The 19,102-nt window shown below is 42.6% G+C and overlaps 2 protein-coding genes across 5 annotated transcripts in view; one reads left to right on the forward strand and one right to left on the reverse strand.

The window, feature by feature from the left end:
* Nucleotides 1-7,259, reverse strand: part of sipa1l3 (signal-induced proliferation-associated 1 like 3) — a 74,971-nt gene extending 67,712 nt beyond the window's left edge. For all 4 annotated transcript variants that reach the window (XM_079514198.1, XM_079514197.1, XM_079514196.1 and 1 more), the window contains exon 1: nucleotides 7,036-7,259. The gene's annotated coding sequence lies outside the window, so the exon portion shown is untranslated. The remainder of the gene's footprint in view (nucleotides 1-7,035) is intronic.
* A 7,736-nt stretch (nucleotides 7,260-14,995) lies between these two features.
* map3k10 (mitogen-activated protein kinase kinase kinase 10) overlaps nucleotides 14,996-19,102 on the forward strand; it is a 37,374-nt gene continuing 33,267 nt past the window's right edge. The window contains exons 1-2 of the mRNA XM_079513422.1: nucleotides 14,996-15,015; nucleotides 16,299-17,388. Coding sequence (XP_079369548.1) covers nucleotides 16,380-17,388 — 1,009 coding nt within the window. The 5' untranslated portion in view covers nucleotides 14,996-15,015; nucleotides 16,299-16,379. The remainder of the gene's footprint in view (nucleotides 15,016-16,298; nucleotides 17,389-19,102) is intronic.

Raw genomic sequence — 19,102 nt, forward strand, 5'->3', positions numbered from 1 at the left:
ACATGCAAATCTATTTCAATGTTTCCTGGTGCCTAGTGGTGGTGTGTGTTACACCCTTTTCCCTGCTGCAGCTTCTCCAACATACAACAGCTGGCTGTGTGGGGTAAACCGACTTCCTCTCCAGACAGATGAACTAATCTAACTATCTTGATGACCAATGAGGAGAGAAAAATGTATCGTGAGTAATCAGCTGTATCGTCTTGGCATTGAGAGGTCAGCTAGCATTTATACTTGGATAAGCACTGCGGAAGTGTTTTACTCATGTCCTATGAGCCAGCCTTTCCTGTATATCGATCGCCATGTCAGAAGCCTCATTCCTGCTTTACTCAGCGCCCAATACCAATGGTCTGATTCACTAGAATACTGATCCCCGACCACATACTCACTTCCTCCACACATACTCACTTCCTGTCCAAACCGTGACCTCCAAACACATGTACAGCAGAGAGAGCCGCAGTGAGTAAGAAGCCAACAATTCTGCTCCCAATAACATACACATTGAATTCCAGGTGTGGTGCTGTGCCTAGCAGCAACAGTGCTTTTCTTACTACTACTAACTTCTTACTACTACAAACTCAAACCCAGAAGACAATCAAAAAGGGGATAAATACGCTTCTTTCAAAGTGAAGGAAAGGCTCACTATTTCATGTAATGAGCTGGTTTGCAAAACACCTTCACTGTGGCAATGATTCATCGCATTGAATGAACTGAATGAGAAATGACAAAACACTGATAAGGGACTCCCTTTCTGTTCGCCTATTGGTATGGTTTCATACATAACACAAGTATGGAATGATAAACTGTAAACCATATTTGGACCCACATATACCACTGCTGGTCTAGGAGTCTAGAGCCTTCCCCATTTGCAGTTATCATTTCCAATGATAACCTTTAAGTAAACAAGACTGGACACCATCATGGGCAATATCTAAAAACTTGATAGGTGACTACTACTTTCATGAAAGCATTCAGGCCAAAAGGCATCGTCTAAAACAGACAACAAGCGAATTGTTCACTTGACAGAGGATGACGGTCGAGTCCATATGTGTATGTGTGTGAGAGGGACGTGCACACACACACACACACACACACACACACAGGGCTAATTCACTCCTCCTCGCTCCATAAAACAGACAGAGTAAATCAGCTGTTTCCTTATTCTTTCATGGCGGATTTCCTCTTCAAGAACATTTCTCCTCTGGAAGTGTATGACAGAGGCCTTGGTGGGGAGGGGGGGGGAGAGAGAGAGAGAGAGAGAGAGAGAGAGAGAGAGAGAGAGAGAGAGAGAGAGCGAGCACACACACACACACACAAGCTCCACCTGTCAGTCATGGCCCCTATGTGTGAAGACTCAGTTAGGGGCAGACATGGAGCAGGTGTAATAACATGGATGTTATGCCACTTAAAACAGCAGCAGAGAACACCCCCTTTTCTACAGGCAAAGGAAACACAGGACGGGTAAAAAATGAAGAAGAGAGACATTAAAAACACAAGGTAGCGTCTGCCTCATTCTCAGTTGCATGACAATTCATATTAGGGTGGTGGCGGGGTTGGAATGCCTTGCATGTTTGCAGAACAAAGGCTATCCTCAGAGATCAGCATGCGTGATTTGGGCTCCTGTCATCTGTGGCCTTTTGCTGAGCTGAAAGATCTTTTAGTATCAGCAGTACTGTCTGAAATAGGCTTGTGGGTTAGGTACACAAACACACAGAGAAGACCTCACGATATTACTGAAAGGAACACATAAAAAGACTCCTGGGGAGTTTAAGCTTGTCCTGGAATCCTGGATCATTCAAGGACAAATCCGAATGCGGCCATAGTTATCCAAGTGAAGGTCAGTCAATTTGAAAAGTCAACGTTTCAAATTCAAACTTGAGAAATTGGAGATAACACAAACAGAATGCCCTGTACTCCTGTCGTCATGTCTTTGAGATGGTTCCCTGAGCTTTATACCTAGTATAGGGTTATACTAGGCCTATATCATCCATTAAAACAATTCAGTTGGCACATGAATTAAGTTCTGACTAGGCCAAGTACTGGCTTGATCTGAAACAGAGTAACGTCCAAATTCACTAAACGAAGACACATATGTAGGCAAGTGCAAATAACTTCTTTGTGGGTCTGTATAAATGCTTTGTAGAATGTCTACTACTACCCTGTTAAATGTCCAATACCCTGTTGAAGTGCTTTGTGAGTGAATGGCAGTGGTGAGGCATGCCTCTCTCTCTTCCCCCTATGCTGCCACTGCGGGCCAGGGGGAGGACGCAGGCCGACCTGTGGTGAGAAAGGCCTACTCAACATCTGTGTTTATCCTCTAGCTAAAACCAACAGGCTATATTTACCCCAGTCAAATAGCCCCAGCACAGAGGAGTTTAAAAAGGAGGGAAATATCCTGGGCAAAGACCTGGTCTCATCTGCGCCAGGGAAACCCAGGCAATCGGTCTATTATCGCCTCTAAGATGTGGATCTTATTGATCCTCCCGCTTTCCCCTCAGCAGCGAGAGTGAGATGGACCTACCTACAGTAGAATAGATTAGAATCAACACAAACCATCAGTGCACTGCATATACTGCTCATCCTCTTCCTGGGAGTGAGACATATATTAACAAATATCTCTGAGGGAGTTAATTATGCAGTATATGTATATCCTGATGGAATTGTAACGGATTCGGACCAGGGTGGGAGACCAACCCCTATATACCGCTTAGGCAAGAGGGAATGTGCTTGGCCAGGGGAAAATTTATTGGGTTGGGCGTATAAGCTTCAGGCACTTGTCTACCCACATGTGTCCTACATGATATTAGGGTTTACATTTCTCAATAGAAGAGTAGGGACTGGGATTTAACATAGTCTACCATAAAGATTATTTAAGTGTATTATTCATTAAATTCAAATAAGTTCTGGATTGCAGTCATTGCAGCTTTAAAAGAGATGGCGGAGCAGGACTGGATAGCTAGTTAGACTAGTAGTAGAGAGGGCAGAGGGCAGGGCACCTACCTAATGTTTTATAGCTGTACAGGGGGTCGTAAAGCACAGACTCATTTCAGGAAACACTGCACTCTTCTTACTATAAATCTCTCTAGCCTCTTGACACTGCTATACATGTTGAGTGAGTTATGGACAAGAGCCTCAAGGAAAACCAATACATCAAAGAGATTAGTATGAAGCAGTGATACTGTAGGTGGTCGAAGTGTCATTGCATGTCATGCCTGCCTGCCTGGTCGGTGTGGCAGTGGCCGCACTAGCAGTACAAGTTGCTGGATAACCCATCTCTACAAGTAACGGACTTGTGTGTCAATGTGAAAACAGGGAGCAGGGAGAAAAGACATTGACAAAAGACATCAGAGATAGCAAGATATCAAGTTCACAATAATGAACAAAATGTCTTGCTTGGACACCCCCCCACACACACAGGACGACATACACCAGATGGTATCCTTAGCCAAAGGCATGTCTCTTCATTACCTAGCCGGCTATGCTGATGCAATGGACCTTATTTGATGTGTGTGTGTGTGTGTGTGTGTGTGTGTGTGTGTGTGTGTGTGTGTGTGTGTGTGTGTGTGTGTGTGTGTGTGTGTGTAGTGACAAGCAACTCTAGTCAATTGTTTATTTTGGTTAACCTTTATTTAACTAGGAACCAATTGTTTATTTGCGTTAACCTTAAACCTTTATTTAACTAGGAATCCTCCAAGTCAAAGCATTATTGGACTTGGGCTGGTAAAGCGTGTCGCGGGGTCGAGTCCCGATCCCCATTTCCTGTCACACTAGCTATCAATAAAGTCTTTAAGTTCTAAGCTAACATCCGGAGGACATGCCATGGTGTCATGGTCGGGAGAGGGGGGCTCAAACTGTGTCTCACTCTCATGGTAAAGACCAGCAAATCTGCCTGAAAGACATCTCACGTGGGATCCGTGTGATGTACTTTGAATGCATATCAATGCAACTCAAAAGATTTACCAAGTAAAGTGCAGATTCAGGCTGAGCACACAGCGGAGACACCTTTGAATCACCTCCTACGTATAGACTGTAAACACAAGAGATGACTACAACTGCAGTGCATACCTGACAGAAAGAAAGGGAAATGAGTCATCTATTCTACAATATGTGTTCATGATGTAGTGCTTATAAAGTGGTAATTATTACCACTGTAAACACTACATAGAACTCAGGTGGCCCAATACAGTCTGCTTTGCAAGGAAAATACTAAAATATACATACTCCGTCCGAACAGTTGTTGCATTTTGCCTGCCAGTGTCTGGGTCATGGGGCCTTCCTGCGTGCTTTGCTGCAGTTGAACACTTGACCCGCTGGACCACTCTTGCTGGCACTCACTGCTCAATCAAGCTACTGGTCTCATGACATGAGCCAACCTCTAGGAGGTACAAACACCTCTGTAATCCCTCCGAGTGACCATAAACACATCCCATCGCAAAAAATGGAAAACCTCTTTAAGTCCATCGATTTGCACGTTCCACACACAATTGTATTAATGCTGCAACATTTCGCCCTTACAGATCTTCGCCAGGCAAATGTCTATTGATAGCGAGCAGTTTCTTTCATGCAAATCAGTCCAGCGGTTTACATTACAACATTAGCTCTGGACACACAGACACACACAAACCCTGTCTAGACGATTAGCCTCTTGCAGAGCCACACTGTAAATACATAGCATCAAATAACATAACATTTAAACGAATTAGAACAAACATAAAAAGGAATTCATTAAGGGAATTAAGTATGGTTACAAAGCATAGCACATATTTACAACCATTGAGTGGGAACATTATAATGAATGAATAGGCTTGGGCTGTATTGAAGTTTCTGTAGTGTGTCAAGTTCTTTCAACAGTAGATGAATATGGCCTGGTAACTTCCCTTATTGTGGGCCATATTAATGCTTAATTTAATATTGCATTGTCTGTACATGCCATGGTATGTGATTTAGCATTTCAGATCATTTTGACATCCATCCCCTTATTCAAAAAATGCACAAAATGTACATAATGACCCACACAAAGTCTGTACTTGCAATATGAACACTTTAATTATTTAAACAACGTTTCGGTCAAAGACCTTCTACAGCAGGGGTAACCAACCTTTTCAAGCCCAAGAGCCCATTTTATTCCCAATTGTAAGCCATGATCTACCACTAAAATAGGCTATGTTTAAAAAAACACTTTTTGACAGGCTGCATGTGCACACAAACACTATAGTTTAAATAAGAATAAATACTGATAATCAATGCCAAAATATTAAGACAAATGTATTTTTCCATAGTCAGACTGCTTGCCTGTGTAGGTATAGTAGTGAGTGAGAGGCTGTTTAGCTCTGTGGGTTTTTAGTTGTGCATCACAAGTTCACAACGGATAGTGGTCAAACAAGAGAACAAACAAACTCTGCAGTTGATTACTCAATACATGTCTGGGGCCATCACTGCGAGCTATTCAAAATCCACATTCTGTGTATTGGTAGTGATGGCTGGCTGCCTGTCAGTCTGACACCCACTCACTCCGGGATCTACTTGAATGGCTTGTGCGAGCTACTGGTAGCTCCCGAACCCCTGGTTGGTTACCCCTGTTCTACAGGCATCTGACATCTATCCACCTTACTGTGTGGTTAGTGTAAGATACCCATATCACAATGATGATCCTTTTAGAAATCACAAAAGATTCTCCATCACTGATCTGAACAAATGTAAAGTGGAGTCTGCAGAGTGCAGACCCTCCTGGCCATTAGCTTTGGCATTCAAAAATTCACACACTGTAGTATGTGTTGTCGTAATATGATTTCCTTCTCAATTCAAGAAGGAAGATACTATTTTTGTCCTTGCAGCAGCTGGTATTGGTGTGACACCAATGATCTGTGCTAAAAGAACCCACTGTTCTCAGTAACAGGCAGGTTGGTGAACATGGCCATTTTCCTCTCAAAAGTAGCATAACCAAGTTAAGCTACTTAAGCATGGGCCTGATTACAGTTATTGTATTAGTTACGGATAGGACACAAGCAGGATAAATGCTGAGCGCTATAATGTCTTCCACCATGATGGATCAATTATTCTTATATTTTACTTGTAATTTCCTGGGGCAGAAAATATAGCAGCTGCCAGGCAGCATCTTCATTGAAAATACAAGGATGCATGCTGGATGAACTTGTTATTACGGGCCGAAAATATGACATTGGCTTTAGAATGGGTACAGTAAGTACAGTATGCATGCCCGCACAGGTAACATGATGATCGATCCCCCATTCATACATTCATAATTTCAAAAATAATGAATGACACACTTCCTTTCTCAGACAGAATGCACCATGTTGTTCCAATGCAAGAGCTGTATAAATCTAAATTCCTGTAAAACCGCAGGGTTCAGACCGTTTTCTGTGCAGCACAATGAAACAAACCCTCTGTCATGGCAACTTCCGATTGCAGCACAACTATTCAAGATTCAAAGCTCGTCCAAGCTAACTAGCTGGCTAGGATACACTCCCCAACTCAAGAGACAATGCTCCCATTGTCTGGAACTTGTAGTTTTGCTGGGCCTTTACAACTGCGATACTCGGATGCGAAAAAACTACAAACCCGAAGTCTGCATAGAACTACGCGCATGCGCAATGGCGGCCTGGTCGATCAGGAAGGCTGGATCGAATCATTTCTAGTTAATGCATTAATAATAACGGATGTATAATAACTCCATATTTGTGATCTATAACAAGCTTATTTAGAGACCAGTGGCGAGGCGCCGTACCCATTGCATTCATGACACGCAGGACGCAGGGTGAAAACTGCACCGTAGAATGAAAGCTTGTTGCCCGAAGAAGTTGGTCGGCTCTGACTCACAGCCCAATGTACCCCGTAGTACGTCGGGATTGCTTTCTGAAAAGAGCTGCTCTACAAGCCAACAACGCGTCGCTAGCTTGCAGATCAGCTCTTTTTGGCAAGCGACACCCTCGCGAAATGGAATTGACTCTTCACTTTTCAACGTTGTCTAGTACTGTTAAATCACACATACACACACACAAAACACAAGAGCCCACTTACCGTATCCAATGAAGCTCCCTTTCTTTCCGTTCGACTTACATCCCGTGGAAATAATGTACGCACCGCCTGTAGAAAGAAGAAACATTCAGTTCCCTTGATGTTTCGACTGTGCCCGTGTGCCGGGGCCTCAGCATAGCCTCAGTGCCCTGCTGCTCGCCGGCGCCGCTCGAGACGTTGCCAAGAATGCTGAACAGAAACCACCACCACCGTGGACGGAGCTCCACTCCGCCTCCACACTGCGCCTGTGCAAGCATGCTGCATGCGCCATGGTCATAGTAACACATAGGAGGCGCTATTCTACCGTTTTCGATTACTTCCCTGTCCCACTCATTATTATTATTAACTAATGAAGAGCACAACCTTGTGGTTGTCAGGCATGACAGTCACATTTAAAGGTACTGTAAGTGTAAGTTATATGAATACAAATAAATAATATTTATAATAATAATAATAATTATTATTATTATTATTATTATTATTATTATATATTTAGCCTTATAGTATGCACTGAAAGTATAAAAAACTGTCCAAATGTTGCAATCTATCATGGTTCTGTTACTCTGTACAATGATATTGTAGGCAAGTGTATTACTTATATATACACCAGCAATGCTATATTCCATGGGTCTTCTGTTTCTGCCAGGGTTGCATAATGAATGCAGTGAACTAGGGCCAGTTCTAGAGGCGGGGGCATCCTGCCCACGAATCAAAAGTTATGTTTTTTTAGACAATATAAAAAATACCACTAAATATCTGTACCATGTATAATTTCTGATTGGGTGGCTTCCAATAATTGGCATTATTGAAGCTGTGTACAGTTATTATTACTAGGCCTATATGTTAATTTCTCTTCGTCCATACTTTGCTGTTATCTTATCTCTCCCACATTTATTTTTGCTCAGTTTATAGGCCTATTGCTATTTAACTTAAATATTGTCACCGTGACAAGATCAATTCTTCTTGTCTTATACCAAGGGGGAAACCTATTTATATCCATTGTGAATGGACAAGGCACTATAGACCTTTGCCAGGAGGTGCAAATTCTACATCTCCAATTTAGTCGTTCCATTGTTCCATCGATCGAACGGTCGTTCCATCGATCGAACGATCATTCCATCGTTCCATCGATCCACCGTTCCATCGATCGAACGATCGTTCCATCGATCAAACGATGGATTGATCGAACGATCGTTCCATCGATCAAACGATGGATTGATCGAACGATGGATCGTTGGAACGATCGATGGAACGATGGAATGATCGTTCAATCGATGGAACGATGGAACCATCGATGGAACGATCGTTCCATCGTTCCATCGATCGTTCCATCGATGGAACGATCGTTTCATCGTTCGATCGTGGGTAACCCACGGGTTACCCACGGGTTACCCACCCGTGAGTAGCTGATGCCATTTCTCAAAAGCTTGTCCAGTTTGCACAGGACGATGTTGAGTCCTAGATCTCTATCTCTGAGCTTGATAATTAGCTTTGAGGACACAATGGTGTTGAATGCTGAACAGCAGTCAATGACCAGCATTCTCACCATGTGTTCCTCATGTAAGACAGCAGTGTGGAGGTTAGGGGCAATGGTGTCATCTGTTGACCTGTTTTGTCTGTAGGTTTTGCACTTCATGGAAAGCTGGTTAGGGTTAAACTATTCCATCGATCGTTCCAACGATCCATCGTTCGATCAATCCATCGTTTGATCGATGGAACGATGGAACCATCGATGGAACGATCGTTCCATCGTTCCATCGATCGTTCCATCGATGGAACGATCGTTTCATCGTTCGATCGTGGGTAACCCACGGGTTACCCACGGGTTACCCACCCGTGAGTAGCTGATGCCATTTCTCAAAAGCTTGTCCAGTTTGCACAGGACGATGTTGAGTCCTAGATCTCTATCTCTGAGCTTGATAATTAGCTTTGAGGACACAATGGTGTTGAATGCTGAACAGCAGTCAATGACCAGCATTCTCACCATGTGTTCCTCATGTAAGACAGCAGTGTGGAGGTTAGGGGCAATGGTGTCATCTGTTGACCTGTTTTGTCTGTAGGTTTTGCACTTCATGGAAAGCTGGTTAGGGTTAAACTATTATTTCCATAATAAGAAGATAAATGAAAGAGTAAAGGCACATATATAGCTCCATGCCATAGGTACAGCATAGTGGTGGCGCTGGGGCTGTGAGATAGGGAAAGGAAGAAGGCAACCCAGAGACACCTGGTGGGAGAAGAACGTTCTTGTTCTGCATTAGGCAGGATGATTGTATACCTCTATACATCTGGTCTGTATACTTAAATATCTTGTGTCACCTTGTTCTGCACCAGGCAGGATGATAGTGTAGGCCTATTCTTATTGTGATGTTACTCTTCTGTATTTCTATGCCCTATCTGTAACTTGTACTGATTTCCCCCCAAAGGGATCAATAACGGTATAGCTATAGCTATGAAAGGGAAAGGGAAGCAGAGACCATGACCAAATTAAGGCAGACTAAAACAGCAAAATATTGTAGCAGCCTTGTGTCCATCCTAGAATTAAGGAGAATAAATAAGGCTTTCTGATTAAGAAGGGAGATAGAGTCCTTTATTGGCCAGCAGATGTCAGTATAGTCATGCGTGTGTCTGTGTGTGTGTGTGTGTGTGTGTGTGTGTGTGTGTGTGTGTGTGTGTGTGTGTGTGTGTGTGTGTGTGTGTGTGTGTGTGTGTGTGTGCTTGCGTGCGTGTGCGCGCGTGCGTGCGTGCGTGCGTATATATATAATATATATATATATATATATATATATATATATATATATATATATATATATATATATATATATATATATATATATACACACTCATAGACATCTTTTATTTCATTATAGGCTATCAGCTAGTCGTAGTGATCAGTGACGAACTACATTGCCCACAAGCCAATAGTTTTGCCGAGTCCCATTCTAATTGGATGTTGGATTCTCACCAGTGTTCCGTCAGTTTCAATAATCTTTACACGCTCGTCAAGTACCCTACATAAGCATGTGATTTCCGTTTGGAGTTCTTCAAATTAAGAGGATAGTGCGCTTATCATATTTTAAAGGTTTCTTGATGAATAGCCTAACAAGTAACAATTAGGTTACTCCAATGGAATGGAAATGATCTGTAGAATCTGGAATATGATAAGGTAAACATATAGATGTGTGTAGTAGTCATGGGAAAACAATGTTAAAATAAACCAATATGAGTGAGTGCAAACTGAAACTATAAAGTCTAATGTTGATGGAGATGGATTCTAGTTCTACACTTGCTTCATCCATCCTGTGTCCCTTTTATGCACACTACACACACACACACAACACTTTTTTTGTTGTTTTTCTTATTATTATTATTATTATTTGTTTGGCCCAAAATATTGTGTTTGTTGTCATGATTTGTCACGATCCGAGTTGACTTTGTTCGAGGCTTACAGATCTTTAAATAAATACTTTTTGAAATGTCTATGGGGAAAATTAATGGGGAATTATTTCCTGGGCCTGTCGTCGTCACGAAAGGGGGCGGGACTGCGACGCTCTATACATCTCATTACAACAGTGTTTTAACAGATTTTGCGGTAAAATAAATGAATAGCGCGTGCCTGCGCACGTCTGTAGGAAGTCTAGGAAGTTGGAACCGATAGTGAGACCCAAAATTGAATTATTTTAATGGGTACCCGACTACCCGGCCCGCCCAAAGCATGTTAGGTTCGCAGTGGCGTGCACAGATGCTAGCTAGAGCACCTGCCCTTTGCCCTCTGGACAGCAATGTGCCCTTTCTTTTTTTTTGTGGCTTTCGCCTTTATTTTATATTTTTTATGGAGGGACAGACAGTAGGCTGACAGGAAATGGGGAGAGAGATGGGGGGAAGACATGCAGTGAAGGCCGTCGGGATCGGGAGTCGAACCCGCGGTACACTGCCAGACTGGATTACCAGCCAAGGTGCCTGGACCACTGAGCCATGTGACTGAGCCCAGGCGCAATGTGCCCTTTTTGCAGTGTACAGTGTGTGGACCATGGTGACATTGATCAATTCTTGATAAAAAAAGCTTCTAATATATGATTTACACCAGACAGTGGCCTTGTGGTTAGAGTGTCCGCCCTGAAACTGGGAGTTCGGGGTTCGATCCCCGGCCGGGTCATACCAAAGACTGTAAAAATGGGACCCAAAGCCTCCCTGCTTGGCACTCAGCATCAAAGGGTTGGATTGGGGGGTCAAATCTACTAATCAAATGATTCCTGAACGCGGCACAGCTGCAGCTCACCGCTCCGTGGCTGCAGCTCACTGCTCCAAGAGATGGGTCAAATGCAGAGAACAAATTTCACTGTGGTAACGTGTGTGACAAATCGTATGACTTTAACTTTGTCTTGACTTTATGCCCCAAAATCTATAAATCTCACACTATTAGGGCAACTGGCCGGTTCCACGCACTGCACAAGGTGCCCTTTTTTCACTTGAGCACCTGCCCCTCTAAATGTGCACGCCACTGTCGGTTCTGTACCTGCGTGTTCCCGAGGTTCATGTGGGCAGCATCCTCTCCTAACTTCACTCTGGAGGGCCATGAACAGGCTGTGAACTGCATAGATTATCTACTACAGTGGAGGAGAAAAGCCTTATCTCATATCAGGAGCAGATGGGATTGTTTTTTTTTTTTTTAACTTTGTTTTTATTTCAAAAAATGAAACACGAACAATGAAACAGAAATCAAACATAAATGTGAATACAAGAAAACAAAAATACATAACAAAAACAGAGACAATAAAAGAAATCAAAGAAAAACAGAAAAACAGCTTGACAAACTTCAAAAATACAGCATTCTTCAGACAGTACAGGACAAGGCAGGGAACAGCAGGAGACATGACTCACAATACAATACAATATACAGCAGATATCCAACATTCGAAGCAATTTTATAGACTCAACAACCCCTACTCAGCACTCTTAGACCTCTACACATACACCGAAACACCCAAGTACAATATTACAGAAGTCCATTTAAGTATGAAACTTTCCATTTTTAATTGTAACCTTGCCGTCATTTCCTCCATTATATAAACCTGCTTCAGTCTCTGTTTCCATTGGGTTATAGTAGGTGGTTTTACCTCCCTCCAATTTACTGTTATCATTTTCTTAGCAATCAGTAAAAGTATCCTTAATATGTAACTCCATCCACGCAACTCCTCCGGTATAATTCCCAGCAGAAATAACTCGGGTCCAGAAGGAATATTCAACCCCAAACATTTTTCAATTTCCTTTTTAACATTTTTCCAGAACCCTGAAATTATTGGACAATCCCAAAAAATGTGTGTATGGTCTCCAACTCCCCCACAATTTCTCCAACATAATTCTATGGATGGTGTTTTCACGTATGAAGAAATGACCAGAGGAGTATTGAAATATCTAGTTTTGATAGATGGGATTGTTTTACCAAACAACTTTATGGTTATTACTTGAGCAAGCAGAGCGCGCAAGTATTGTGGTCGTGCTGGTACGAATGTGTGTATGCTCGGAGGTATATATTATATACTGATGTTGATGGTGACGTAATTATGATATGTTTCAATGTCGGGTGAATTAAAGGTAATGTCTGTATGTATGTATGTATGTATGTATGTATGTATGTATGTATGTATGTATGTATGTAATATGAATCTGTAATCTTTATTACGTCACCATCAAAAGCCAGTTATATAACCCGCCATTGATACTTCAACATCAGTATATATATCTCCGAGCATACGCATAAAAAAGCCAGCCGACCACAGTAGTAGCCTACTTTCAACTTACAACTTACATAGGCTACATGATGTACATACGTTACCTGTTACCCAACCAATATTGAAACATCGTAATTACGCAAAGATTCAAATGCGTATGCACCAGATGCGGTGAAGATAGAGGCACATTGTTCCACTGTCTATATGGTCCTGTCCAAAATTGATGGAGTTTTGGGGGAAGGTCGGGCAGGAAATACAGAAGATTTTGTCAAAAAATATTGTACCAGAACCAAAGTTCTTCCTGCTCGGTCTATATCCAGAGGGACACAAGATAAAGCGTAATGAACAAATGTTTATAGATATATGTCTTTTACAAGCTAAGAGAGTGATAGCATTGACCTGGAAGAGGCCAGACAAACCAAGTATTACACAGTGGTTCAGGCAATTGTCTTTATGTTTACCTTTGGAAAAGATTACATACATTCTTAAGGACAAACAAGAAATGTTTCAGGAGGTGTGGGGCCGTTTTATAAGTTATATTAAGAACAATAATTTGTCACATTTAATGGATGGAGCTGAAGATGACTATGGAATGCACTTCCCATCACAGTCAGAACTGCAGCCTCACTCCCAATCTTCCGCCGTAGTCTGAAAACCCACCTCTTCAGACTCCACCTTGGCCCGTAGCACTTGCCCTAGCCTAGCCCCTTAGATAGCACATTATGTAGACTTAGATAGTATTTTAAACAGACTTATAGCTTGTTACGTAGACAGCTCTAGAATTGCACTTTATGTAGTCATAGCACTTTATAGTACACATGTATAATATATTATATAGTATAGTATGTATAGTTTACATAGATACTCCACTGTTACGTTCTTAGTCTACGCATGATTCATGATAACTACTTTTTATATATGTGATGTATGCCATGCTTTTGTTATTGCTTAATGTAAGTCGCTATGGACTAAGAGCGTCTGCTAAATGCCTAAATTGTAATTGTGAAGAGGAGTAGTGCTGTTGTCGTTTTTCTTTTTTGGTCATGGTTGTTTTGTTTTCTTTGTATGAGTAATTTGGATGAAGCTGAAGAGGAGTAGTGCTGTTGTTTTTTTTGGGTTATTGTTGTTTTGCTTTCTTTATATCAGTAATTGTCTTGTAATGTTCATTGTTGTTTCTTTGTATATTTGTATTGTCATTTGTGTGGAAAAGGAAAATAAATACATTGTTGAAAAAAAAATAGGGTGCATGTTGCATCCCAAAACGCAGTTTATAGTTAAGGGACGCAAGAAAACAACAACCTCTGCATCCACGGGATGCACCACTGTACTACTGTACTGTTTTTTTATTCTAGTTTATTTTGCTAGCTTTAGTTATAATAATCATTTCTTCTTCTGTTTTATACATGAATATAACCACATTATAACCATAGAAAATGAAATGGGAGTTAAATGCTGCAATTTGTAAAAATGGCAAAATATGACTCCTAACGTCGTTGAAGTGGGACTATAAAATGTCCCTGGGACTCATCTAAAAGACCATCCCTGGCCAGTTATAACCCGACTTTAGTATTTTAATTTCAATGTTTTACAGAGAGGCTGAGATTTGAGTTTGTAGTGGTCGACAGTACTCGACAGAGAAGTTCTAGTTTATTATTATTTTTGTTTTTATTTTAATTATTATTATTGCTATTATTTGTTATTATGATTGTAAATAAACGTAAATAGACAAACAAATATTATTAGTCAATTTGGTCTTATTTTGAAGTTCACTGATCGGAAGTTAAATGCTTACAAAGGGACGACTTGATAAACGGGTTAAGATTATTTAAACTGACGGAACACAGACAGTGGTCTTCTCTTACCTTGGAAACCATCATATAAACCTATCTAACAAAACGGGGTGGGGGAAAGCAATGCAATGCCAGACTAGACATAGCGCGTTTACAAATCCAATAGGGTCAGATCAGTGACAAATGAAGCACTGTCATATTCGAACGGTAGCCTACCCCGGTGTATTTGGATGCAAGAGTCAGACTGACAGCTGGGCCCACGGAATGGCACATCTTTTGGAGAGAAAGGAAAGGCTATTTGATTACAATGGACAACAGGTTAACGGACTGATCCCCGGGAATATAGGGATCGCAAAGGCATTTATTTTTCAGAAATTCTATTATGGACGCTGATGGTCCCTACTCGGATGCAATTACACGCCCATGCGACGATGTCGGTGGATGGGGCTGCCTTCAGTGTCCAGGTTAGGCTACAGCAGAAATGCAAATAGGATATGTATGAATCAAGCTACCTACCCATTGAAACGGGTTTTGCAAGATCAATGAATATTAAAAGAAATAACACAATAGGCCTAATAATAATAGTAATAATCGTTATTATTTTAGGATTATTGCGTGATCATTTAACGCTGATGGTCCTAAAAAGAATTTCCGATCCTTATTCTCGTAATTTCAAATCGGACTGGGATCAGGCTGTAATATTGTGACGGCAATTGCAATGTCTCCTCTCTCGCCAGTTTCAATTGAAAACACCCCAGTAGGCTATCCTGTTTATCACGGCTTCAGGAGCAGGACTTGAAATTGTAGAATAATGACAATTGATGAAATTTCCCCGTTTATAATTAACAACGCTTCAGGGATATTATATTATCAGGCAATATCAGGCAAAAGGCATTTATTATGGTAAGGTAATACGTTATGGGAATAATCTCAAGACTAGCTACGTCTAGGCTACGTGTTTAAAACAAATTATTATCCTGAAGTCGACCATCCACGCTGCTGAAATAAAGTACTTGAGGTCACACCAATGGGGCAGGTCGCAGGTGATCTTTGTTGTGGTCTTACTGACATGATGATGTTGCTAGCCTACTAGCCTACTCCTTTTTGTTCGCCGTAATTCCCAATGTTAACATGGATGAGACATTAAACTGGCTTATAGTTGCATGTAGGATTTATAGTTCTGGGCCTGCATGGCTAGCTTGTCAGAATGTAGGGCAATATCAAAGGACATTTCTAAATACAGGAGAGATATAGAAACCACAAGCCTGATATGGTGTGTGCTGTAAATCTTGGGGTTTAATAAACAATGAGTTAAGCTTATGAGGATTTGACTTTATTTGTGTATTTATTTATTTTTGCATTGACAGCATTGCTTCTTGTCAATATATCTTAGCATATGGATAATTTACCTCTGTTAATAAGTGACATTTCTCGAAAATGGCATTTTTGTAAGAAATGTAACTTTATGTGTTTCAGAAAGATTACTAAACAGTTAGGAGTTGTGAGGTCAATATGAGAACCTGAGCCCACAACTGTCAAGGACTTCATCAAACTGAAGGCATTACCATGCCTGAGGTTACTGTAATGCTGTTAACAGCTAAACACAGTATTCAAAATTAAGACTCTTTCTCAGGGATATCCTCATGGATCTGCTGTACTGATGCACATTGCACTTGCTTTTGGGAATACATGTCAATTACTAACCGTATCATAGCAAATGTGGTGACACAATTTGGAACTGTTTCAGCAGTGAGACAGGTGATGGGAGAGAGGAGCTGCAGTCCTCTGATCCATTGATCCCATCTCTCCTCTGGTCAATGGGCCCTGCATGGATGTCTTGCGTGAGTTGACAGAGGGTAGGCCTACAGCGGTGACCAGCAGCCGGACTGCCATGGAGCCATACGGCAGAGTGAGCAGCACAACCGCCCCCCTGCCTTGCACCAGCTGTGGGGGCTGCTGCTCCCCTCCTCCCCCTTCCCTCATCCCCCCTCAGCATCTCTCTTCAAACACCACTTCCTCCCCCACGCCCCCAAATATGACACCCCCACCCCCGATGTACTCTGCCCCAGCCATGCAGGTGGAGAATGGCAGCAGCTGGACTTCGTACACCATCTCTTCCTCAGGCTCCCCAGACTCCCACCATTGCCACCATGGTGTTGCCACCAACCCCAACCATTACTGGACGGCAGTGTTCGACTACGAGGCCACAGCAGATGAGGAGCTAACCCTGCGACGTGGGGACCTCCTGGAGGTCCTCTCCAAAGACTCCAAAGTTTCTGGGGACGAGGGTTGGTGGACAGGCAAGATCCAGGACAAGGTGGGCATCTTCCCCAGTAACTATGTTACGAGGAGGGATGCTGGCAACTACCCACAGCTGCCCCCTGGGGGGCTGGTGGCAGGTGGGGTCGGGGTGGGTGTGTGCCCCTTGGAGATTGACTTCACAGAATTGGTGCTGGAGGAGGTGATTGGAGCAGGTGGGTTTGGAAAGGTATATAGGGGCATGTGGAAGGAGGAAGAGGTGGCAGTGAAGGCTGCCAGGCAGGACCCTGACGAGGATATCAGTGCCACAGCGGAGAGTGTGCGACAGGAGGCCAGGCTATTCTGGATGCTACGCCATCCCAATATCATCTCTCTGCGGGGAGTCTGCCTGCGAGAGCCCAACCTGTGCTTGGTGATGGAGTACGCCAGAGGTGGGGCACTGAACCGGGCCCTGGCAGGAAAGAAGGTGCCTCCAAGGGTTCTGGTGAACTGGGCTGTCCAGATCGCCACAGGGATGGACTACCTGCATAATAAGACATTTGTACCTGTTATACACCGAGATCTGAAGTCCAGTAACAGTAAGTATAGGCCTACTCATTAACAACTATGTTACATTGAATCCACACTGTATACTGACATGATTCTGTCTATGTATAGTCTTGCAAAGGTTATGGATGCGCTATGGTAGTCAAGTCCATTAAAACCACCCTCCAGTTAGGTTAACCTAAAACCCAGTATGATGAATACGTTGACAGTACAATCCAGTCCTCTGTTTAAATTTATGCTGTTGTGCTGGCTTAGTTCAGTGATGTTTCATAGAATTCTGGTAATTATTTTGGGGGTGTTTGAGACAAGACTCTTAAGTTTGATCATAGCAGTAAATCGTTAGTACTAGAGAGTGGCTCTCCATCTTTCCTCAGCCTGCACCTCCTCCCCATCCTCCTCCTTCTGCCTCCCCTCCTCAAGGAGAGCAGTTCTGCTCTGCAACTCACTGTGCTATTTTTGGTCTTTTGTGCTACTTGCTGTTTAAAGACGCAGTTGCAGTTGTGGGATGCATCAAAGAAATAATATGGTGTGTGCGTTTAACTGTGTGTGCGTGTGCATGTGCGTGTGTGTGTGTTTATCTTAAGTGGCATGACTGATGGGGGATGGGGTGTATAAATATGGGTAGAGTGCATGGGATGCTGACTACAGGCCTTTTTTAGAAGTAGATAGCTTGCAGTGGCTGAAAACAACATATCTGCTAAAAGGTCTACTAACCTTCTGCCTATCTCAGTAGTTCTGAAGTCTCTGATGTGGAGAGCATTCTTGTGTCTATCGGCTTCATTTTCTTTGTTATATAAACAGTACACACACCCCATTATACCCATTACCTTCTCCTTCTTTCCTGTTCCCTCCCCCTCCACGTTACTCTTAACAGTGATGATGAGGCTCAGATGGGTATTGGACAGCGAGGCCTTGGCAACAGCACCACAAGAACCGCCTTGCCATGGTGACACGGGTGTTGCTGTGTTGTTGAGTCATACAACCGTTAGTTTCTGTCAGTTGCAGTGCAAAATGTCCCTTTTGCTTAAAGTTATGAAAACAACAGAGCTGAAAACCGGAAGGCGTACAAGGGCTGTCCTTCTCCTAATAATGGTTCTTACTGCAAAAGAGCACTAATCTGGGGCGCCCGCTGGCCAAGTGGTCCAGGCGCATGCCACATATAGGCTTTTGCCTGACAGCGCGTTGCGTGTTTGAGTCCCGCTCATGACGACCTTTGCTGCGTGTCTCTCCCCTTCTCTCCTTCTCACTTTCCTGTCTGTCTTCACTACTTACTATTAATAAAGGCAATATATAATATATATTAAGCTATATAATATAGCCTAATCTCTGATTCGCTATACTACTATGTAATAATGATAACCAGAGGTATGTTTGTGTTACACGGTAATGCCCATTAGGAGAGAAATGGTGGAAAGTATAATATCAAGGAGGAGAGATGAGGGGAGAGCAAACTTGGGGACCGGGGAGAGTGGAGAGATGTGAAGCAAGAGGAGAGGGATGGGACCGAACAAGAGAAGGAGGGAGAGAGAGAGGGGGATAAACAGTGGTTCATCACAGGTTAGAGTTACACCTCAGCTCATTGTCCAGGTGCGCTGGGCTCAGGTATCCTCTTCAAACCACCAACTGCTTGGCATCGCCACGGTTACAGAGGAGCACAGGCCCCCAAGCCTCTCTTGTGTCTTCCATCACATTGTTTTTTTTTGGGGGGGGGGGCTCGGTAAACTATTCAGAGCATTATGATACATA

Source organism: Electrona antarctica, assembly GCF_951216825.1.
Source record: "Electrona antarctica genome assembly, chromosome: 11".
Classification (NCBI taxonomy): domain Eukaryota; kingdom Metazoa; phylum Chordata; class Actinopteri; order Myctophiformes; family Myctophidae; genus Electrona; species Electrona antarctica.